Source organism: Cygnus olor, chromosome Z (genome assembly GCF_009769625.2).
Source record: "Cygnus olor isolate bCygOlo1 chromosome Z, bCygOlo1.pri.v2, whole genome shotgun sequence".
Taxonomy (NCBI): Eukaryota; Metazoa; Chordata; class Aves; order Anseriformes; family Anatidae; genus Cygnus; species Cygnus olor.
In genome coordinates this window covers 38,596,599-38,621,568 of record NC_049198.1, presented here as the reverse complement: position 1 = coordinate 38,621,568, position 24,970 = coordinate 38,596,599, and the positions used below count along the sequence as shown (strand labels likewise).

Here is a 24,970-nt window from a genome sequence, read left to right as displayed (position 1 = left end):
TAGACTTTTAAATGTTTTACCTGAATGCTCCTTACTACCTTCCCTAGTTACTGCTTACACAGACAGTATTTCATTTTGCCTGTATTTTGTGAACAGGCAACTTCTACGTACACGTGATAATTACACATGTAATACAGATACAATATTCTCACTTCTTTCCCCCTCACCAGTCATCTTTATTTACTGCTATGCTTTTATTCTTCATGTAAATAAATAGTTCACAGTAAAAACACAGAAAGTGACACTGATAACAGCAAAAGGAACCAAACCTCCGAACACAGCTTCCTTCCAAATTAAAATTACAGTAAGCATCCTATTTTTACCCTGAACTTTTAACACTGCTTCCGATGCAGAATTATTGCACTATGTTCACAGGGACCTTAACGTCTAGTACGATTTTGTTCATGCAAGAACTTACCATCTGGAGCGTATTTTGAAGCTATTCCCAAAAAAATTCCCAGTGCAAGAAAAAGTGACAAGCTAGAAATGGCAAAGCAAATGAGAGTATTTTTATGTCTGTTGGCTTCTGCCTGACGGCGGTTCTGTCCAGATGGTAAGGATGTGAACGTCGCCCGGGCTTCTTGTCTTGCAGAGGTAAATTCGGCTGAAGCGTGGCTCTGTGAAGGTGGTGGGGGTCGAAGAGGGGCAATTCTCCCTGGGACATACCCAGCAGACCTGTGACTGCTCCCATTCTGAGGCCGAAGGAAAGCAGGGGAACTCCCCCTGGCATCAGTGTCTTGCATGTTACAAAGTCACTGCAAAAGGCACACACAGACACAGAGAAATAAAAATAAAAATAAGAGACAGGCTTTCAGAATACAGAGCACAGTACATTAAAGAAAAACAACAACAACAACACAGCAATTCTAAGACACATGCCTCCTCCTTAATGTAGCTATTTCTATAGTATCAGTCACACTGTGGATATCAGTGCTTTGCCACAGTGTAACAGTTTGCAACAATAGCAAATACCTCCAATACAAACTGGAAAGAATCTGGTATGGGAACACTACAGCACAAACCACTTCTGTTAGGTATTTTCACAGAGGGTTTTCACAGTTGACTTGTACTGTGTGATTAAGAAACAAGTTGAACAATGAGAAAGCTAGCAACCCCTTCTTCCCCACAGTTATGCGAAGAATGCCTAAATGTATTTCTTCTGCATGCAGAAACCCAACAAGCTCCTCATTGTTTTCCTTTGTGGAAAAGAAGCTGAAGGAGACATGCCTTCATTCCACACTGGAAGCAGCAAGAAGCATTTAAATTGAATACATAAAAACAATTTTATTTATATTCACGCTGATGCAACTTAGTCAACACTTTTTTTTTTATTTGAGGAATGTGGATCCTGCAAACTCTTAACCCGCTCGCAGCAGGATTCGGTTGCTAATAAAGGTACATCAGGAACGATCCTGTAAGGAAAGTCTTGTTCCACAAACCTCAGGATTTGTCTCATTGCTGAGATATTTGGGTTTGGACACAAATCCTGGAAACAACACGACTGCTCCAGATTTCTGTACCTACCACCGAGAACTGAGCACTACTTTTATTTCAGTTACTCATGTTATTTCTATCTTTTCCTGAAGCAGCCAGAGAGAAAAGCCACTAAAAATATTTGTCCCTGACCCACTCTAGCCAATGGTTCTAAACCACTGCACTTTTCTGTGCCTTAAGAGATCCCAAACTGCATTCAACTGCTTTCTTAAGCTTTCTGTTTAACTGTGCTGTATGGTAGGGAGTATTCACAAAGCTGGCATTATTATTATTTTTTATTATTAACATTTCTAAGGGATAAGGGATTTTTTGAGAAGGCTGCTCAAGTTTCAGTTAACTGAAACCTAACCTTCTAAACCAAATCCTGAAGGGGATTAAGCATAAACCACATGTATTAAATCACAAAATGAATTATGAAAATAAAAACTACCAATAACGAAAACAAAAACTACCAAATGCATAAAGATCCTCTTTCTCTTCCATTAACAAAGGGAAGTCTAAGCTATGCTCTGAAGTGCCAGGCACGCTGGTGAAGAAGAAATACGACAACTGTAATCTTGTTCTGAGACATAGCAAAGGAGTCTTTTGTCTGACATGCTGCAAAATCTGATACTTCACTGTTTCAAGGCAAGAGAGTTGGTATTATTGAGCAGACTGGATTACCCTTTCATGGGAGACAATGCACCTCCAGATGTATGCAAAATGACAATAAAGGCACTGAAACATTAACTGGAGTAGCCATCCCAGAGTGCAAAACTTACACCAAATCCTCCAGCAGTGTTTCTTGCACCTGTTTGCTGCAGTAAATTGATTTTCACCATTCTCTTCTTTGAGAAACTGTTTCCCATACCTAATTCTCTGCTCTCAAAATTCATTGCCCACTGCTTTATGACCATTATGAAACAGCCTTCCTTCACCACATGCTTTTGAACTCAATTAGACATCTTTCAACAGTAAAATCTCAATCATTTCTGTCTTACAAGTAGTGTTAAAAGCTTACTATAGAACAAGATTTTCAACTAATTCAAAGGCAGTATTTATGTCTAACCAAAACAAATACCTAACCATCTTTCTGTTAAAAATAAAGAAGATTCTGATCCAGAGATGAAATTTTTTCATGGTTTGGATCCTAAACTCCATAAACTTGGTTAAAGTTTTCAGAAATGGTGTTTATCTACCTCACTGACAAACTGGCTATATAGTGTTCATTATAATGTCAAACACATAGAGTTAACAGGTCTTTTAACTACTCAGATATGCTGACTAAATCCAGAATGCTTATGCAAAGCTTTACTTTTACAACATAATTTTACCACAATGCTGTCTACTAAGGCCTATTTAGACTGCTACCACTCTAAAGAAAAAGTCACTCATTGCAACACACTGAAAACATTTGTGTTATATTTCAAACATATTTTGTCTTATATGTTACAAAGCATTCAGCCCTATTTGCAACCCCCATTTTCCAAACTGTAAAAATTTTCTAACTACCCCATTCAAGTGGTAACACTGGTCACCCCCAAGGATGGGTGGAAAATAGACTGCAGAGGCACATTTTCCCCATTACAAAATAAAAATAACGAAAACAGCCATAATGAGATACTTAGCACAATCAAAAATTTTACCATATAATTTTCCATTACAAGAGGAGTAACCATTTCAACACTTCCTTCCCTCTTTCTGTGTCATTTGAAGTTCTCTAGATGAATTTTATCCTGCAGAGCAGCTACTGACTTTTCTTTTAAATTAAGACACACTGATAATCTGATTCAAATTGTTGACTTATTTCCACTGTGGAAGTTTTCAGATAGCATCAAACAAATGCAAGTGAAGTAGATAGCTATATAGTCAGTAGTGCCCTAGAGAGTGAGGCTATTTGGTTGTACATAAACAGTTTAACCAAAATGCAGGGGCTGGGGGAAAGAAAAAAAAAAAAAACTGTTTTAACCATTTAAAAACACATTTTCTTTCAAGTTCCCAATCACCTGACTTTTTCTACATAGCACTTCTTCTTTCTCCACCTACAACTAAGGTTTTCCATTTCCCTTTGACCTGTGCCTATGTTATGCTCCTTTAAAAAAGAAGGCAAAAAAGGGTTTGAATCAAAGGAGCCCCCATGCAATCAAAGCCACCAGAGCAGACTGGCCTATCTCCAGGACCTCCTAGCCCCACAGAAAAACAAGTCCTCACAAGGAGCTCCACGATTTAGGTATCTCCCCTCGGTAGCACAGCCCTGGACAAGAAAACCGCCACTTTTACAATCCGATGTGGTGAGTTGTGTCACTGCCATGACACGGAATTTTGTTTTGCAGTTTGCTGCAGTGATTTCACTAAAAGTTAAGTTTTTACACAATACACAGCTAGTTGTAGAGAATTCCGTCTGCACAAACCTGATATCCATTTTTCACCACAGCTTTTACTCAGGGACATGTAAGTATGTGCTTCCAGCTAACTAATACCAGTGAAACTTCAAATACGCTGATTCAGCTAGAAGATGACAGCTGCTCAGCCCACCATGTTCTCATTACTACCTCTGTGCTGGGAAGCTACATACATTTGCATGCCATCCTTCTGCAAGACCAGCACTACTCCACACAACCCAGGCTTCTGCTCATGCACCCCTTAACACCACATCAGCAAGCAGGTAAGTACTTCTCGTATTCATCAGGCCAGACAATCTAGCTTAAACCACTCTAAAAGAATACAAAACAAAACCAGTTTATTGCTCAACAGGAGCAGCAATTACCTGCAAGCTTGTTTCTGTCAACAGAGCACCTGAGCTGTGCTGATAGCAAACCCCAAAGTGCCACCGAGCAGGCTGCAACATCTCCGCTCTCCTCACATGTTCCTTCACCCCTTCCAACTTGTACCACTACCATACACCTCAATGAACCTACATTGTCCCATACTGGCAAAAAATAGAAATGTATTCACGGTACAAAGCACAGGATAACATCTGACTCTCCTGAAGCCAGAAGAGAGTGGCATGCTTATCTGTTACTCAGGAGGGGGCTGGTTTCCTGAACAGGAACTGGATTATTCTACACTCTTCACGAGGCAGTTCAAAACATCATCTGAAACTACCCAAAAAGTGAGAATTGATTCTGTGATTCTGTGAAATACACCTAGACATTTCACACATCTGTTGTGCAACGCATAGCACAGCAACACATCAGATGTGCTGTAAAACTCCTTCACCATTGCATCTTCTCAAAACTTTGTAAGTAAGTAAGCTTACTTCTACATAGTGGAAATAAATTAATGCTTCCTTTTAAGTATATTTTAAGGATGCATAGTTCACAGGTCTTAAGTATTCTTAAACAGAAAGGAAGCTAGAAAAAAAAACAAACTTTTGTTGCTGTTGGCTATCAAACACTAGCAGTTGCATGCTGACCTATTAATACAGCACTCAATCTCAGAGTATGTAATTGTCATTAAGAAAAGGACCAGGAAAGGGTAGGAGAAATCCACACACATCAAGAATATTATTTCCCTTTCTAACACAGTGCCACGTTGGTCACCGCTGCTTTCTTGGCAAAGGGACTTGTCTGGTGTGAGGTGCTCAAGAGGGGTAAGAAGTCTGTATTAAAGTTCCTGAGTAGCTATAATTCCTGAACAGAACGTGGTATAAACTACTGAAGTACAATGAGCACGGCCTTTACAAGCCTCCACGTTGGCCATTAACTGCTAGGGATACCAATTTCAGGAAAATGTTTCGAATGCCTCAGAAGTCCCCAGTTCAACAAATCTTAAGCCTTCCCTTAAGAAAAAAGATAGTCCCTAATAGGCACATGGGGGTGTCCACATGCTCTGCCCTGTTGTTTCACATTTTATTCCACTGCCTTGTTTTGAAATTATGCCTATTCATTGTTATAACAGGCAGCATGTTTATAGGAAACTACTTTTCCATCACGAAGTGCAAAAGCTGGAAGGAATATTTGCATGGTAAAACTAACAGAGTTAGGTAGGTGTGGGAAATCACAATGTTTACAAAATCCCAACTAAATAAACTGCAAAAGCAGTAGATGACTTCTATCACATATACTACTTGCCGCACACCACCACTGAGTCTTCTCCCTTGCCCAGCAGTTTCAGAAGTTCAGAGGAATAACAGCAATGGCCAGTGAGAAAAGGTTACAAATACATTACAAGGTATAATTATAAAACTTTGTCCAAAATTAATCACATTGACCCAGCTTTTCTGAATTTGCTGTGTAGTGACTTAATTGTACTGGTTTGGGTTTTTGTTTTGGTTTGTTTTTTGACACACAGAAAATGCACAAGATCAGATTGATACACAAGCACTAATCAAACTGAGGAACACATTTTCAAAAATAAAGTCTTTCCAAAGTACCATGGATCAAGACACAGAAGTACAAGCACGAATAATATCTATAGTGTAAGACAAGGTCCATAGATAAAAGCCATCTTTACCACTTGCTCTAGTAAAATCTTTTAAGCATACAAGTCCTTCTCTGGTTCAGAAGCAGAAGAGAATTCCAAAGCTGTATACAAGTAGGAGACAGTTACGTATGTTTCTGGTGATATGCAAAACAACTCAATTACTATCCATGGATTAGAAAGGATGTTGGGACATGGGAAGGGGATGGTAGAAAAGCTTGGTTCCCAAGGGAAGGAGACAGGTAATTTGTAGTCTGTGGAATATGCGTTTGACTGTGGGAATGAATATGAAATTATAGCATGTCAGCTGAAACCACTCATGTTTATGGCTTACGACATAGAGGAGAGCCATGAATTTAGTTCCTGGCTTCTTCTGAAGGTGTTTGGTAGACCACTCTTAAGGTTGAGGGCTGAAAAATCAGAGGTGAAGTGTCTTTTTTTTTTTTCCTCTACAAGTGTTTCCACTCTCCAATGATAACTGGGCATGCTTTTGTCTCTTATCAGCAGTTTTTGTGAATGAGCTCTGCAATAGTCACTTGGTTTCACTCACATAATTGCCAGGAGAGCACTTGACACAGCAGATGAAATACCTAACTTTTCAGAAAGCTGATGTACAAAGTTCAGGGATCCTCGCAGTTTTGAGACTGCAGGGATACGTCTGTCTTCTCTGATTCCTGGACACCAAACACTCTCCCGTAAGCACTCACCTGTTCCTAACAGATGTCAAGAGACAGCTATTTTTGGTTTGCTATAATACACTTGTAACATCTTTAGATCTTGCCCTCTGAAATAAGGAAACAATAGCCAGAAGCCATGGCATTGAAATGGTGGTCCATATATTTAAAATCACGCCATAACACTTCCAGCAACTTCAATTTTGTTCCCTTCGTCTCTGTTTGACATGGTTAATCTTTATAAATCATTTACAGATTGGGGAACTCAGTTCTGTTTTCCATTCATTGTTTAAACAATAGAATGTTTGGGTGGAGGAAATTTTTCAGAAACCTTTTTTTTAAATTTGTATCCAAGTGAATCTACCAATGTCTCTATTACAGAGGATCCCGCTCGGTGCACCAGGAAAGACTTCACGCCTGCTGAAACAGATGACACGAAGGGAATCATTTTTACTGTGTTTCTCATTCTCAGAAAGGAAAGCTTTAATAATTTGCACAAGAGATCAAAAGTGGAGATTCGCATTTTAATCACGCATCTGTCATTAGCTTGCTGCGTGAGTCACAGCTCATTTAGGCCCCAAGCCTGTAACATGAGGAAAAACAGTCACAGGGACATTGTGAGGCTTAGTTTACAGAACACTTCGGTCTCCCACATCTCAGCAATGCATCCCAGTACAAGCCTAATTTTAAGCAAAGAAATAGCTTTGTTTAAGTCAACAGCATCTATGTGAAAGTAACTGATTCGCATCATTCACCTGAAGAAGATGGTAGGGGAAAAAAAAAAAGGAAAAAAAACTACTACTTATCGTATTGATGATAAGAAGTTGTCTTTGCAGATATTTGCAGTATCTGGAAGAACACAAATCCAATCATAAACCACTACATCTTAGGGCTTTACAAAAAAAAAATCTCTATAATAGTAATACACTTTCAGAGAAGTAAGGTCCTGCTCTGGCACTACTGCGAATGACTGATGAAATAGATTTTTGGCCTTCCAGAGAAGGAGGGTAAGATTAAATATCTAATTCCTTCTAATCCAGTATTATGGCTGAAAAGCCCTTATTAAAAACAAAACAAAACAAAACAAAAAAAACATTATAAATGGTATAAACAAATATGACAGCACAGAATGTAGAAGGCAGTGAGGAAGGTCAAATGCCACGTTTAGCTTGGTCAGTAGCCACAAACATACATGCTCCAGGAAATTCCTCACTGTATTGCTAGAATCACTTAATAATCAGCGGCCTATCACATTTAAATTATATCTAACGCACTGATCAGTATCATAACATGTTCTCTTCCACAACAGTATACACATTTCTTTCTTCCTCCTCCTGGTTCTTTGTACTTGTGCTGGTTTCCCTTTTTGCTAAAGCTCCAAAGTCTTTTTTTTTTTCCCCAAACTAACTCACATTTCAGTAACTTATGTCATCCCTTGTTTTGATTACTCAAAGGATTCTCTCTGCAATTTTTTTTAATTGTGCATCAGCTACAAAGTAGACAATACTGCAGTGCTGGTTGAGAAGTTGCCATCCATCAGCTGCATTGGTGTAGCTGCACAGCCACATTCTTTCAGAGTTGCCTTGCATTTCTATGAGCCAAGGAGTTTGCATTAAGAGATGATTAAGCTAAGAATTCCAAATCACATCCACTGACCAAGCAAATGTGACATCAGCACCTCTTAGCTGTTAGATCCCACAAAGGATTCTTCATCCTGTAAAAAGATCACTAAGAGGGTATATGACAGAGGTCCATGCAGTCAGCAGCAGCACAGAGAATACAAATGATTCTTCTAATGGAAAAAAAAAAAAAAGAAAAAAGCAGATGGGAAGTTTTTGAACCTGAATCAGTACTGGATGAAGAATTTATATAGGTTCAGAAAGCAACAGAATTAAGGTTTGAGAAATGAGAATCCAGTCAAGGATTGTTACACAAAGAATAGCTTAGGAAGTCCTTGAGCTTCACGTTGTTGGAGGCTGGAAGCAGTAGTATCATTATATAATATCTTTACCAGACATCTATTACTCATCACTGTCAGACAACAGGTAATTGTCTGGACACTTTTTCTGCCATGATAGGGCCATTCTTCTACTAAGCTTTAAAATCTCATTTAACCATCTTGTGCCCCTACTTTTCCAAAAATCACCTCCTGCTCTAAGGGCAAAAAAAGCCCTTAGCTCAGTCATTGTAATTGTCTGTTGATATCACAAGCATAAAATATAACTACCTGATGTCCTAAATTAACATGTCAGACTGGTACATGGTAGCTGAAGCATGGGAACAGCTTCAATACTGCTACAGGACTGGTGGCCTCCAGCAGAAGGGTGGGGCAAATACCAGCTAAATCTGTGACATCCCAAAGCTTTACAGCTAACAGTCTTGCTACTGGTACAGGCTGAAAGGAGTTTCCAGAGCCAAGCTAATGCATAGTAACCTGAATATGTCTGGATGCCAGCTTTTTAAGGTATCACAGGAGTCACAGAAATACATGAGCTGGGAGCCTGGTGAATAACATACAGTAATTTAAATTACCTGACATAAAATTTTTCCAAGGGACAATTTTAGAAAAGAAAAACATTCTCTATCACTTCCCATCTGTAAGAATCACAAGCAGAAATGGGATGTCAAATGGGATGTGTAAAAACAGAAGCAAGTCTCCAAAATGCAAAACAAAGACTTCTACACCACCATTAAGTATGCACTCTGCTGAGCTCCGCTCATATTTGGGATTACTGTGGTAAATTCCTTTCTAGAGAACTCCAAGAACTTTGCACCCAGCAGCCAAGCTTTGCAGTGTGCTGCTAGGTAGAGCTAGTCATTTCACATGACTACTCTACCTTTTTTTTTTTTCAGTCCCACGTGCCAAAAGAGATAGAAGAGCTACTAGTATGTTCCTTTTTGTTAATGGATTTCACAACAAAGGAAGAAAATCAGATACAGGTCTTAAAGCATGCATTCTCTAACGTCTTCAGTATTTCCTCTCCATATTGGCACATTCAGCACTTTTTCTCCCTCACATCTTTCTTCAAGGTATATAGTTTTCTACTCCGTCCCCATTTCCTTTCCCAGTATTGCTGTTCCAGGAGAATACTTCTGTGGATTTCTGAATCCACATTTACAAACAATTCATTCCCATTTGTCTTGCCAAAAACACCTCCACTAAATCAACACCGAAATCCTTTTTTTGTAAAAATAAGCTCAGAATGGCTTAGAATCAGAATGACTTAGAATCAAGTCTAAGCATGACTTGATTCGAAACAAAAAACTGTAATGTAAACGTTACAGATTTTAATCTTGTTTTGATGTACACTTTAGACAATTCCAAAGAACTGCCTTGCTAACGCAAAGGATGAGCTTTGCCGTTGTGCTCCTGTCACACAACTTCTGGCTATGCAGACACGGAGACTGGCCAGGTGATTAGGCTCCCACTGACTGCTGCCAACAGCTTTCGGGTCACAGAGGGGGGCAGGCAGGAGCTGAGGAGCAGGAGACCCCCAGCCAAGCTCCGCGTCTTCATGCCCACCACCTCCCGTGAGAGGCCGAACAACGCAGAGGCCTGGTGCCTGCCCACGGAGCGGTGGCAAGGCGAGGCCTGGGGCTTCCCCATCTCCCACAGGTACAGCTGGCAGCGCTGCGCCACTGAACAACATCCCCGACATTCCCAGTGCCCGTCCTTCTTGCTTCACGTGGAAGAAAAACGACACTGCTTCAACACCAAGGAGAGGTACTGAATTCTTTTAGTTTGTATTTTCTTGGGTATGTGGGCATCTATCTGCACCTTTCATGGTAAGGATGTCATGATCAAGAGTCTAAATCAGACTGGCCCCATGGTTTGTTCTTCAAGCTGCTAGGATTAGCAGATCTCATTCTGCCATATCTATTTTTATAGTCATGCCTTAAAGGAAAAAATAACCTTCTGCCCCATGACCTGGTTTGTCAACTTGGAAGAAGTGTGATTTGTGCCACCAAATGGCAACTGTTCCAGTCATGGGACCAGTTATAGCTGGGAAACCTCTGGAGGATATAACAGGACTTGATTAAAAAAAAAAGAAAAAGACATTTTTCCTACACTGGGGTCATCAACATCTCCTGCTTAGTGTGTCCACCCTCCAACAATTAGCAGTAAGTCTGATGAACAGGTTAAGAGCTCCCCATCAACCCTAGCCACTGTTAGAGTAATGACATTCCTAATTAAAATAAACCTTATAGTCTGCCACCTACCAAATACCTACCTCTAGCAGCACTCACCACAGCTAACCTTCAGATCAAACGCTAAGTTTCAGAAGGCACTTTGGCAACCGCGCTTTATCAAGGACCTCACAACAACCTTCCGTTTTCTGTTTTGTTGTAGTTGCTTCCCTCTTTCTCACTCTCCCCTTTCTTTTTTTTCCTCCTCCTCCTTTTTCCTTCACAAATCCCATTCATAGCTGGGGGTATTGCCTGTGCTTTACACAAAACTTACTCTTCTGGGCACTTTGCCCACAACAAGCTCTCTGCTGGATGCTGAACTAGCAGGGAGAGGGCAAGAAAAACAAGCTAAATATTGCTCCCAACAAGCTCGACCTGGCAGAAGACTTCACGTTGCCAGAGGCAGCGCGCAGGATCCCTGCAGACAAAGCAGCCACACGCTCTGTAAGAACAAAGATGATCCTCTCCTGCTCCTCCCTACTGCTATCCACGGGCCGTTTCACATCAGTAACGCAGGCACCACACTCCTACAAATCTTTTGCCATGCTGCATCAAAACCGGGCTGATGCTACCCCAAAATTTCAAGTGCTGTTTTACCCACCTCAATTAATTAGCTTTGCAGCTCGGGACGCTATTTCACTGTTATAATTACTAAGGGATATAAAGTCCCTTCGGTTTTAAAGAGACTCCACACCACTGATTCAACCTTTAAAACATAAGTGAGGATGGCATCTCCGACACACAGCCCTGACTGAGCCCTGATGTAGCACAATTGTCACCGCACGCTCGCTTTCATTAGGAGGGCTGAGAAATACAGCCCCCACTATTGTTGCGGGGTGGCTTTTTTGTTTTTTCTTCCCCTCTACCCCCCACGGCCGTTGGGCAAGTAAAGCGAGCCACGAGCCGGGAGGGCAGCCCGTAACCCAAACACTGGGGGGACACACGACCCTTGCCCTGCCGCTAGCCGGAGGGGGAGCAGCGCGGGTCCCCGCACCACCTGCCGCCCTGCCCACACCTGCCGCTGGCCGCACGGACCCGGCACGGGGTCACCGGGGCCGGGCCGGGCCGGGCCGGGCCGTGCCGCTCCCTTCCCCTCCCCTTCCTTTCCCTTTCCTTTCCCTTCCCTTCCCTTCCCTCCCCGCTGCCGGGAACAAAAGAGGCCGGTGGGGGGCGGCCGCCCGGCAGCGCGGCCCGCTCCCCCCGCTCCCTCTCTCCCCCCCCCAGGTCCCGGTGCCGGTGCCTCCCTCCCGCTCTCACCTGGGCCCGTCGCGTCGCGGCGGCGCGCTCAGGGCGGCGGCATGGCGCTCCCCACCCCGGACACGGCGGGCGAGCGGCCGCACGGCTGCTCGACACCCCCCGCGGCTCCCCGCCCCGGCTGCCGCCCTTACGCAACTGGCAGCGGCCGCCGACGGCTCAACCCCCCCGGGGGCGACGCTTCCCAGCCCCGAAAGGAGGCGGCTGCGCCCCTCCACCGCCTCCTCGTCCTCCTCCTCCTCCGTCCCGTCCCGTCCCGCCCCCGGCACGGGGAGGAGCGGGGCCGAGCCGCCCGCCCCTCGCCCCGCCCGGCGCCGCGGGGGTACCCTCGGGTGTGGGGGGGGGGGGGGGCGGCTCGGCACCGCGACCCCCGGACCGGTAGCTAGGCGGAGGGGAGGGAGAGAGGTGCCGCGGGGTGCCCGAGCCCCTAAAATGCGGTGCAAAGGCGCAGGTGCTGGGGGGGGGGTGGTCGTAGTGGTGGTGGGGGTCCCTGCCGGGTGTGAGCAGCGGCAGCGAGGGGAGGCACAAACCCGCAGCAAGGGAAGGCGGCGAGAAGCAGGCGGGTACCAGCTGGTTTTCGTTCCGTTCAGGCTTAGGGAAAAATAGAGAATAAAGTTACTCACGCGTTTGGGCTTAAAGAAAATAAAGGTACTTACGTGAGCCGGTGCCCAGACAGCCTCTGACCTGGGAAAAGAGCTGGCTGGAAAATCTGATTCTGGTTTCTGCATATATACATATGCCTATATAAATATATGGTCTGATTTGGACTACTATCAAACCAAACCCCAAAATATTCTCGATTTTAAGGAACCGGTGCCCTCAGCTGTTCCCCAGCAAAGCACATCATCGGTCTGATGTAAAAACTCGGAGGGACTGAGGAGCTCCAGCACTTACCTTCGCTGGAGACCCGGAGCTTCAGGGCAGCCGCCCAGGTTGCTGGCTTTGATGTAGATCTGACAACGGGCTGCTCTTAAGTTTGGGACCTCCCACCGTTTCCAGTGCACTGAGGTTGGGCCAAACTCTCTACAAATCGGAAAGAAAAAAAAAAAAAAAAAAAAAAAAAAAAAGGAAGAAGGGAAAAAAAAAAAAAAAAACTGATCAGATTCAAAATGCTTCGAATGAAATGGTTCCGGAAATACAGCCAACATTTTCCAACTTAATTATTTCCTTGGGAAAATTCCAGACAGCTGGGAACCAAGTGATAACTCATGCATATTCCTATAAACGCTGCCCCATAACTTCAGTTCTAGCCATTTCTTCTTTGTTTACCGCTGAGCGCAGCCGGCCCGTGTTCGCGTGCAGCCCGAGGAGACATCTAGTGCCTGAACCTCAAACTGCAAACCCAACCAGCCCGAAACCTTGGAGGTCGCCCTCGTTTCGGGGGCGAAGGATCCAGGCCACCAGCCACCGTCCAGTGGCCACCATCCATCGAGGAGGCCGATTTCAGGCCGCCCCCTTCGTGACCGAGGTCTGGAGCAGCGCGGTGCTGAACAGATTTGTCTGCAGAGAAGCGCGACAGGCTGGGGCAATTCCTAACTTGCAGTAAACCACGGCGAAGGAAGCCCTTGGGTATATGAATAAGGCGTTTTCATCTCCCTTTGATCGCGCCTTTGTCTTCTTTAGCTTAACTTTTTTTTAATGCCCGGGAGCGCAATCCTTTTAACACGTGCGACTGTAAATCTTTGCCTCATTTCAACAAATGCACACGCAAACTGAGCATTCACATTTGCCAGTGACTTTAGTTTTGAAGACCAAGCCAAACTGACGGCAGCTAATCTTTGTTTAATGTGAAGTTCAAATATTTCAGCTGGAAAGCAAATGTCCATTTTAAAATAAAACAAAACAAAATCTGCACTGCACTGGACATCCATTTTACACATGTACTACCGTGCTTGCCCATGAAACGCACATGCTCAATTATTAATTCAGTTGTCTATTTGGATGGGCAATTGTGTTCACACACAGTGAAACTGTAGCAAATTAATACTTGGTGTACTCTTTTTACTGAATGGACTTTTTTTTTTTATTTTTTTTTTTGGCATGTGTCTGACGTCCTGAAAACCACTTTTACATCAAAACACTCATTCAGTTATCTTTCTTCATATATTCCTGAACTATTCCTTGAGAATGCCAAATGAAACAGAACTGCTTATCCATTGGAAACTGCTTATCCATTATCAGAACAGCACTGCTTATCCATTGGAAAGATATGGGTCCAAGACCAGAAAGAACCATTTACTTCTTATACGCTTCTTCAGACTGCTGATTAACATTCCCAGTCTTGGGTGTGCAAAGATCTCGTTTCAGTGATATATGGGTAGATGTTTGTTGGTACTCACTGTATGGGGGCAAAAAGTAGAAACACTTCTACATACATGAGGTAATCCGAAGCTAAATGCATTGTGTTATATATACATATATTTTAAATGACACACACACATGCTTCTCGTTAACCTGACTCAAATCACAAATATCTGTCAACTGTAAAAACAGTAGATCAATTACAGAATGGAATTATCACCCAACAGCTACAGTTTCCAAAACTGATGGTTACATGTGGATGTAACAGTAACCTAAACCCCTAAATTTGTGAAAGATTGGACTTGCAAGATTACCTGGCTGTTTGAAATCTCGGTATCAAACCCAAATGGTGCACTGAAGCATTGCATCTACATCTGGCATGACTTCTTCCCTCACACTGCTTTGGGTTTAAGCAGACAAATCCTTGTGTCAAAAGTATATCACAAACCTTAAAAATACCAAAAGGCAGATTTGAAAGAGGCCATTGATGTGGTGACCATGGTCTGATGATTTCAAAATAAATAAGGAAGCCACCTTTTGTATTTCTAAGCAAAAATAAATTCTAGTGGACTGGGGGGACAGTGGTAAGTGTGTCCAGTTACTATTCAAAATCAGGGCCTAACTCTGAATTCCTATGCGGATCCTTGTGATTCAGAAAATTTTGCTTTTGTTGGTGTATTGCAGATAAGAGAACAAACATACATATTTCTTTCCTTGTTAAGCCTTTCTGGCACTCATCCCAGGTACTCTGTGGTAATACCTTTTCCATATAGTAGCTGTGTTTTAAATTATCATACTAAACACATGTATTTTTAATTACCTCTCTGGGAGTTTAACATATTGTGTGGCAAAGAAAAGTGAGATTCCTGAAATAAAACAAAGGCTGCCTAGGCTGAAGAGGTTTGCTGTTGGTAAACTCCTGCTCCTACATTGAAATGCTGTGCTTCAACCAAAGCTAGCAGCAGTTAACAAGATGTAATGACAGCTTAAAATAGGAGATGAAAGCGTTTAAATTGCACACTAGAGGAATGCTTAGATCTGTAACCAGGTTTTAGGAGGGAGTAGTTTCAGTGTGTCTTCTTGTGTCATAGTGTATTACAATTCCCCTCTGACATTTCCACCTTGTAGTCTTCCCCTGCCCACTGAAGGACCATGCCATTTTGTTAATTCATGTCAGAACAAAGCCACTTAGCACTCAGCTCTCTTTTTGCAGGTCTGTGAGAAAATGTGGAAGTGTTACTAGAGACTTCATTTATTACTACTGAAATTAATAGAACTAAAAACAGACAGCAAAAATCTGTGTTATGTGGCGAACATAACAAGGCTTCAGACTCTGCTCTGTGTGCTTCAAGGATTTCACAGACCTCCCTAAAGCTTCCCCTAATCGATCCACTGAGTTGAGTTTTATCAAAACCCTACCTTTCATTCTGCCTCTTCACTTCAGATGTTACCAACAATTTTACAGCAGAGAAACACATTGGAATTTCAAGATTCTGGGTCATACAGAGGTTAGGAAGTGTTGAAAGCCAACAAGAAAAAATGAGATTTTTTTTTTCTTTTGTCTTTTAAATGTTATACTCTGTAAGCAGACACTGACAGTGAACCAGCAAAATCATTTCAAAACTCCTGTTAATGATGGGAGCATAGGCTGCAGTGAAGGTTGAAAGGAGGATTTGTGAACTGGGATTTTAAAGAAAGGTTGGAGATAACTATGAGGACCAAATGAGAATAGGCTGAGTAGCCAGACATATATAGCAGAAAAACATAGAGGGGAGGGGAGGGGAGGGGAGGGAAGGGAGATATGGCTGTATTTTGTCTTCCATAATTCTGTAAATTACAGTTTGGAAAATACAAAATGCAAACTCATATTGCATTAATTTTTAATATCATCTCAGTAAAAGTCACAATTCTTACCAAAGCTATCCATATGCTGAGTAGTCTCACACCAAGAAATAATTACAATGATTTTTTTCCACTGTGTTTGGATTTTGGTTCAATGTGACTTAAAAGATTTAATCTGATTGTCTTCTGTATTTAGATACTTTTCCATGGGAAGGCTTTTCTTTGAAGGTGTCCACCTTCCAAGTCACTTCAATATTTATTTCAATGTGATTGGGGTTGATATATAATGCCAAAAATACTAGGCAACTGCAGTAGTAAATTTGGCTTACATTTACTGGAAACTGATTGTTAAATGAGCTACCGGTAACCCTAAGGGCTATTTGTTCCTATCTGGCTGTTTGATCAAGAAATGGAAACAAAATGTAACCAGAAAAACTACTAGTCTAGTCAATCCAAGGAGAGTCCAGTCTGGAGTGCTGTGCTCTTAAACCAAAAGCTGCAGTCTACAGATCCTTACGTATGTATTATATTTTTTTGATAATTATGGATTATGAGCTCTTATATCATGGATTATTATTATGGATTATTTCATAATCCATAAAGCAGACTAAAAATCATTAAATGCATTATCTCTTACTAGTTGCCTGCCAGAATTTAGTGAGACTATTTGGAATATCTATGACTGTGTTTCATCTCATGCACTTAACATTATCACCTTATTGCATTTCTACATGCATAATTAATATCAATAATGCAGAACATGCATAATATTTCTGTGCCATAAATATATGTCCTGAGTTTTTTGGGGGTCTAATTTTGTGTTTAATAGACAACAATTTTAGTTAACGTACTGAGAAATTTACATAAGGAAGAGCAGAACACGAAACATAGATTTCTGATCCTCACTCACATTGGCAGATATATACAATACAGCAGATACACAAACACACACACACACACACAAATGTGTTGTCTTAATCTTGGAGAAAGAAGGAAAGTCTGGCTTCCACTGTTGAGAAATGTATCATAAATGTTTTGCATTTATATTTAAGAATTACATATCTGATTGAAGGCACAGTATAAATATTTACAAGTAGAAACTCGGGAACATCAGATTACTAAAAAGCAGTGATAAATACTTCGGAAAAAGAAAAAAAAGCTATAACACTTCTAAAGCATTCCCAAACACAAGTGTAAAAGCTGTATTTGCAGGTAATCCATTTCATCCAAGAAGAGACATATGCAGGTAAGATACTTTTTGTACCTTTGAAAAACTAACAATTAAATTGCAACCTTAGGACACCAAGGGAAGGTACACTCCCATGGCATAAAACAGAGGTTTAAAACAAAGCTTCCATCACGCAGAACAGAACTGATCTCTTGTACAATATAATTTACTATTGCAAATCTTTATGCACAGCTTTGGGCTCTAAACTCCAATATGCATTCAGACCATAGTCCTCAAAATTATACTCTTTTTATTAAAAAACTTCTCTAAAACTGCATGAAAACACATTTGACGCACTTTTTAGTAACACTGTAGAATAATGCTTACCTTGTATTGTATCAAAGCAATCATATGCCTACGTAAAACCGGAGGGGTTTGTTTCCAGTAAATTTTCAGTTTTCTGTCAACACAGTATGTCACCAAATGGCTGACTGAATCTTTTTTCCTTTTGGGAAAGAACAAATACAAAGGCTAATTATTGTTACAGGAAAAGTTATCTGTTGGGTTCCCTGCATGGGATATCATCCTGACCTTTTGGTTTTTTTTTACAAAAACAGGAATTGAAGTGTCTCATATGAATGACAGCCAAATGTGAAAACAAGAAGTATTTGACCATCAGAAATGAGTCCTTTGATTCTCTGAGGTGCATTTGCAGTACTGCAAAACACAGTTCATTTAAAACAACAGAGAATTCAGGTTGACATACTCAGTAATTCTAAAACACATGCCACTTATTTAAAGTCAGCCTCTAAAACAAGACATTGTGGTGAAATGCAATGACCATTACTGACTTCAGTGAGGTTTATTCAAATAAATAAATAAATAAATTTGGACTATCTGTCTGTTTGGTGAGCAGAGATTTGTCTAGCACAGTAGCTTGTACTAACAGTAGCTGGTGACAAGGGATGATAAGAATATAAGAAATAGTTAACTAAACATACACCAACACTTGGTTGTCTAGTCACCCATCTCCCAGTGATTGGAGGCTCTAGATCACCTCTGATACACTTTCATTTTCCAGCCATTAAAAGAGCCTGTTGCTTTCTGAATTCACATAATTTCCTAGAATCCATAATGCCTCATGACAAGTTATTCTACAGCCTAACTGCTTCTTGTGAGAAACACCTCTTCTTGCTAGGTTTGGAGCTTCCACGTACTTGTTTCATTTGATACTCCATAGTTCTTACACTGAAAAATACAGTCATTCCTTCTCTGTGCCACTCATACATGTTCTTCCCTACTCATTTATTTTCCACTCTAAATACATAGAGTATGTTTCCTTGTTCCTTACATGGAAACTGTTTAATATCTCATCATCCTTAGCGTGCTTTATCATTCTTTTTCCAATTTGATACATCATTTATTTTTAAGGTAATAGAACCAGAATTGCAGTAGGCTCCAGAATACGGGCACCCTGGATATAAAAATCTAATTTTTTATTCTCCTCTTCTACACAAATGAACTCTTAAGTCTTTTTTCTTCTTCTAGTCACCACTGATATCTGCTTAGTAATATTCATTGTAATGCCAAGAGCTTACATTCCTGAACAGCAGCTTTCTAGAGCCTGTAACTGTGCACATAAATTTTACTTAGGACATCCCAACAAGTGGTAAATACCACAACCAGATCTGTAAGTTTTTAAGAAGTAACTGCTCGTCAGATTAATTGCATGTTCCTGTTCTGAGTCATGTAGAAAATGAAGCCAGTTAACTTAAACCTTGGTTTTATTTTGCAGCTGCAAAGCAGCATGGGCAGCAGCAGCAGCTGAAGAACTCTGCCATTTCATGATCACCTTTTATTTCCTGTGATCATATGTACTTCAGAGGACTAGGAATTATACTGAGGCTCAAACATTTTCAGTGCCACCTAACTTTTAGAAATGTTTTTCAATACGGTTTATGAGTGCTGAAAGGGAAAGCTGAAAGGTCACTTACAAACTCATCCTCTAGAGAGCTCCAAAAACTCATATTACTGAGATATACACATTCATGAACAGCTTCGTATAAAGGAACAATGAAAAAATGGTGAGCTTCACAACACACCAGAAAAAAAAAGAAAAAAAAAAGATGTAAGAAAACAGAACTTCACTTCCCTGTTGTCTTCTCAATTTCTGTCATTTAATGTTAAGACAAATAATTAGGGGAAGAAAGTAAGGGAAAAATGCCTGATAAAGTATAAAATATGCACAAGGCAAGACATAGTTCTTAGTGTAAGCATGCCATTCTTTGTACTCCGAAGGTTAGACAACACTAAATCAGGGAAGTTCTCTTCTACTGACCCCTTTAATTTTCCATCGAGTTCTTTTGCTACCAACCTACTATTTCTCTCTTGCTTTTTGGTTCCATTCCCTTCCCCCACTGCTTGTTGTACTGCCACAGAAGTACATTTGCTAAGCAAGCCAGATGTACATGTTGGACTGATACCAACATTTTATATTTAACTTCTACCTCCACAAAATTTAATGGAGTAAGCTGCATGGAGTAAGCAAGAGGACAAAAATGGACAAACAAACAAATAAAACAACAAAAACCCCACACCCAACAGCTGTGAACATACTACATGTTTATACACAATGCATCCCAAACTCAGACAGCAAAGAGTTTTTAGAAAATGACTTCTCAATTGAAACTTCATGCTGAACATACAGATAACAGCATGTATCTGTCATGGCAATTTTCTTTCTGTCTGAATTAGACAGACCGGAGACATTATGAAGATGAAAAAGGTAGTCATGACTTAAGCCAAGCACAGGGAAAAGAATGCTAATTGGGGTCAAAAAAAAAAAAAAAAAAAAAAAAAAAAAAAAAAGGAAACTAAACTAAACTAAACGAACAAACAAACAAAAAACCAGCACCACACACAACCAAGTCTTTAAATGATCTGAGGTAATGTCTGCACAGCAACAGATACCGAGAGCAGAAAGGGTCCTGCTGGCTTCACATATCACACAGACTGTCTGCTGGACCAGTTTGCCCGCTGTTTTCCAGCACACGTAGTGTTTTGTAGCATACATTTATATTGATTATATGTGTAAGGACTCACAGATGGTGAACCTTACTCCATGCTGAGCAACAAAATGATCAGACCTTCCCATGGATTCAGACTAACTCTCCAGTGAGGCCTGAGCAACATATCAGCTTCCTGCTGGCCCCTGCTGCAGAGACGGTTTCATGCAGGTGTTGGACTAACCTTCCTCCTGGATATGAACCAGAGCCGTGCTTTAATCCTAGAGAATGAAAAACAAAGGAGTCAATAAATGAGCTTGTTAAACAAAATAAACATGTAAATCGGTGTGATGAGAGCTACTTTCTAAAAAGGGAGTGTTCTTCAGCAGGCTTGATCAGAAGAAGCTGTCTGAGACTGGGTAAAATTTGGGTCCTCTCCTTGAAGTGCACCATGGCCGGAACGTAAACCCTTAGAGATTCACAGTCCAGCCAACAGAAAAGGGCAAAGAGTGAAATACTATTGTTTCACAATGCTGTGGATGCTTTTAGGTCAAATGTCTTCCTATGCACAAATAATTGCTTATTCCACAACTACAGAGATCATCAGCAAGTTTGTTCTTTTAGTTCATCCCCACTTATTTAAAGCTTAACACTCTTGACATTGCTGTTTCAACTCATATGCTTTTCAGGGCATAACCCCCCTCCACCACCCAAATCCTACATGTACATTGTTTAGCAACTTCATCTTTGTGGTGTGATTGATTAAGTATGAAAATCATAAAAACAAAACAGGACAAACAGTGTTGGGAATATTTTTAATTAAAAATAGATATATATAAGTAAACTCTTCTTTGGTTTTTTTTTTTTTTTTTTTTTTTTTTTTAAGCTAATTTTATTTTGGGTACTCTCCAAGGTCATTTTAATTGAAAGAATGTAGAGTAGAAGCATTTTCTGTGTTTATTTTGCATTTTTGGTATTAGATTATGACCACTGAGCTTCACAATTTTTATTGTATGTCACAAGTAACCACGGAGAGACAACACTTCTTCAGAGTCAGAGAAATGTATCTATAAATCATAGATTGACTGAAGGACAGGCAGTATAGAAATCACTTTCAATTTAGAAACATCCTCCTCAAAGCAAGGTAACAAATTAAAATGATATAATGGACACAAATGTTTTTGCATGCTGTTATTTCAGAATGTCACTAAAATTTAAGCAGTACTATCTGATCTATTTGTCCTGTAGAGTAAATACTCAGTAACATGTTGCTACATGCAAAAAGCCTAAAAGACTGTTCAGTAATAACGACTTTTTTTTTTTTTGAAAATGTATGCCTCATTAGGACTTCCAAATTTAAGCTTTTATTTATTACCTTCTCCCTTCCAACCCTTCTCTGTCCTGTGTCCCTCCCTCCCCCGCTCCCCCCAAACTTTCCCCAGTCCCCAAAGGGATCCTATTTTATTTGATGTATTTACAATGTCTTGTGAAGCACTATACAAATATATCCAGGCTGTCTTAATATCTGCCTTGGAAGGCCTGCAGATCTACAATTAAGTTTCTCAATACAGACTGCATATCAACTTAATGACAGAGATTGCTGACTGGTGAAACAAAAGGTCTGAGATGTGAATGGCTCCTGTATGTCTCATTGGTGCTAATCCTGGAGATCATTAATCATATCTTAAAGGGAAATATTAGTGATTACTCCTAATTGGTTCCAGCAGAGAGGGGAAAATAAATCAATAAATAAATTAATTAATATGCCTGATATCTAGCCATCACTGTTTGAAAGTACCATATTCCAACCCAGAACTGGAGTGGAGCAGTGCCTTGTGATCTGGAATTGCTTCCCTGGAGAATGTGGCTGCTTCCTCCCTTCGACAGGATTTCAATTCCACCTTGATATACGTGATGTCCCTTGCACTCACCAAATTTTTCAGTGTTTCCTCAATGAGAAAGAAAGCTACCTGAAACTTCATAGGATGCCCATTTCTTTCTTTGGACTACTCTTGAGTTAGAAACTGAATTAGAGATGTATTTAAGATCTGAACAGTACTGTCAGGTGAAGGCCATTATTGTTTCAGGGCCAAGTAATGAAAGGACCCTGGAAGAAAAAAAAAAAAAAAAAAAAGGACATTGAAGTGGGTTTGCACAGCAATTGTAAGGAACAGCAGCTTAGGAGAAAGTTCTTCACGGCTTAAGGCTCTTCTTCATATTTAGATAATGCTAGAATAGAAAAACATCTCAGTATGGACCTGGTAAATTTAAAGCATGAGAGGGCTACATTTAATGTCTGATTAACACTTAGTGATATGTTTGATACTTCAGCTGTATTACAGAAATCTTCTAGATTACAAATATCCTAAAGTCAGAGAAGTCCTGGGATCACTGAGGCCAAAGCTGTGATCTTCCCTGCCATGTAACCTAATGCAACCCATCAGTTACGACCTCAGGCACCCGTCCTTGACCTCCAAGCCCCCAGAATGCAGAATCTCAGAAATGGTTGTGCAAATATGAGCACATAAGAGAAGTGCAAACTCAAGTGCATCTAGTATTTGGTGGAGTCAACTCCCATGCCTCTTTCATCAGCTTGAAGTTTCAGCGTTTGCCTTGAAGACTCTAGACTCTCTATTCTCTCTAGAACACTATAGTTACAGCAGAATCTATTCTTTAGTTTTTCAAATAAGTATTTTTAGTGTGTGTTGCAGCTGGTGTTTAACAATATAATTTGAACATCCTTTGAAAGTTCAAAACCCAAGAGGTAAATCAGAAGTACTAGATTTGGAATAGTTCGTCTTGAGGGAGAGGGATAAACTCAGGACTTTTTGTGGTTCAACATATGTTTTTGATATACCGGATAGGGTTGGGCTTGAATTCACTAGCTCTTCCTTGTTGAAAAGGCCCATAAACATCCTCAGGGAAACAGATCTCTTATAAAACTTTACAGAATGCATTCTATTTGGAACTAAATTCCAGACGCTATCTACACTCAGCTCTATAGAAAACATTTTTAAAAAACAAGTCTAATTGATAGTATCATTTCTATTTCACAATACAGCATTGTCTTCCTATCAATCTGCTTGTATCCTCTCACAAACAGTATAATCATTAGACTACTTAAAGGGTAGCAGATAGCTAACAGGATACAGACACTTTTATCTTTGAGTTGACTTCAACTGCTTCTCCAGCATTTGAAAAGAATGATGGATTTGTGTTTATAAAGTGAGTTAAAAACAAAGTGCAGAGGAATTGCTTGATGCCAGCATGGGGAAGCATACTGAAGATTGGCAGTTTTCTTGGTCCAATACTATGATAACCAGTGTCTGTCTTGTAACAGTTACTGAGTTCATATTCTCAGCAGAAGGGTCAAGCTCAGGAAGATTTAATACAAATTTTGGGATTTACCAGTTCTGGTCCTTGAGTCATTAACAAGGACATCAGCAATATTGCTGATGAACGTTGTCCAGAAAACCTGTAAAATGAAAAGGAAGTCAGGAAAAAAAAAAAAAAAAAGCCACACTGACCTCGGAGTACATACTTGAAACATAAGTATAAATTCATCTAAAGAGAGTAATATCATTTGCCAATTTTCCTGCTAGCATAGATAGATGTTTATGTATTCCTACAGCATTCAAAGCCAGAGCCTTCCCATTGAACAGTATCAGCTAGACTGTCTATAATAAAGTTTTTTCATCCTAGCATGTTTAATGTATTAATATCTAGCAATTAGGGTATATGCAGTAAAGGGCGTAACCAAAATTAGAATGCTTTTAGCTGTATCTCATCTAAAAATAACTAATAAATTCATTGTTTTAGCATGTTTGTATCTCACTGTCAATGTTTGCTGTTCATTAGTGCACAGAATTGCTGCTTCTAGGCATAATAAAATGTATATCAGTAAAAAATAAATGTAAACATTATTAAACAGAAATGAAGAAGTATTATTTAAACAAAATTCTCTGTCTGCTTACAGCTGTTGCCTACCCATAACCTTTGTTATATGAATTTCCACAGGGAAGCACATGGAAAGATAACATAATGAAGGCAGGTGTTTTCAGGCATACACTTCTCAAGAAAACACAGTATGATTTATCATTGAAGGTTTGAATTTCCCATTAATATGTAACATTAAACACATTAGAAATTTAAAATACAACACATGTAAACAAAGTTACCCCTGAAGCAGTTAGTCTAATCTTATCTGGGGAACTGGAGCTTGATTGCAGGTCTACTTCAAAGGGCTTACAAAACCCTCTTTGATTTACAGCTCCTACTTTGGGAAAAATCTTCTAAGAATATAAAAGACCCAAAACAGATTAAAATTCTCAATGTCTTCAGCAAATACTTTCAGGTCTAATTAGTTGTAGCAAGACTGGAAACTTCAAAATCATGGCAACTGCCTTCAGAACGGCTTGTCTATGTTTTTGGAAAACTGTAATTTGGGTCCTTCTAGCTAGTACAAACAAAATAAGAACCTAGAAAATTCAAATATGGTCAGACTGAATGACCATACATTTGTTTTTCTATTGTACTAAATAGCTATATTAGGATCAGTTCCTCTGCAGGACTGCAAACACCCAGATTCCATTTCAATGAAGAGCCAAGACAGCTCTGTACCTTGTGATATCACCAAGGCCACC

The 24,970-nt window shown here is 40.3% G+C and overlaps 1 protein-coding gene across 5 annotated transcripts in view; it reads right to left on the bottom strand.

Moving 5' to 3' along the window:
• Nucleotides 1-17,828, bottom strand: part of CEMIP2 (cell migration inducing hyaluronidase 2) — a 56,883-nt gene extending 39,055 nt beyond the window's left edge. Inside the window, exons 1-3 of one of the 5 annotated variants that reach the window (XM_040540019.1) lie at nt 17,710-17,828; nt 12,906-13,034; nt 419-755 (exon numbers count right to left, since the gene is read on the bottom strand). In XM_040540019.1, coding sequence (XP_040395953.1) covers nt 419-743 — 325 coding nt within the window. In that variant the 5' untranslated portion in view covers nt 744-755; nt 12,906-13,034; nt 17,710-17,828. Of the gene's footprint in view, nt 1-418; nt 756-972; nt 1,050-3,119; nt 3,137-12,014; nt 12,250-12,667; nt 12,729-12,905; nt 13,035-17,709 lie in introns of those variants that run through there. The other 4 variants (XM_040540020.1, XM_040540018.1, XM_040540023.1 and 1 more) reach the window with 4 other exon arrangements.
• Nucleotides 17,829-24,970: the final 7,142 nt, after the last annotated feature.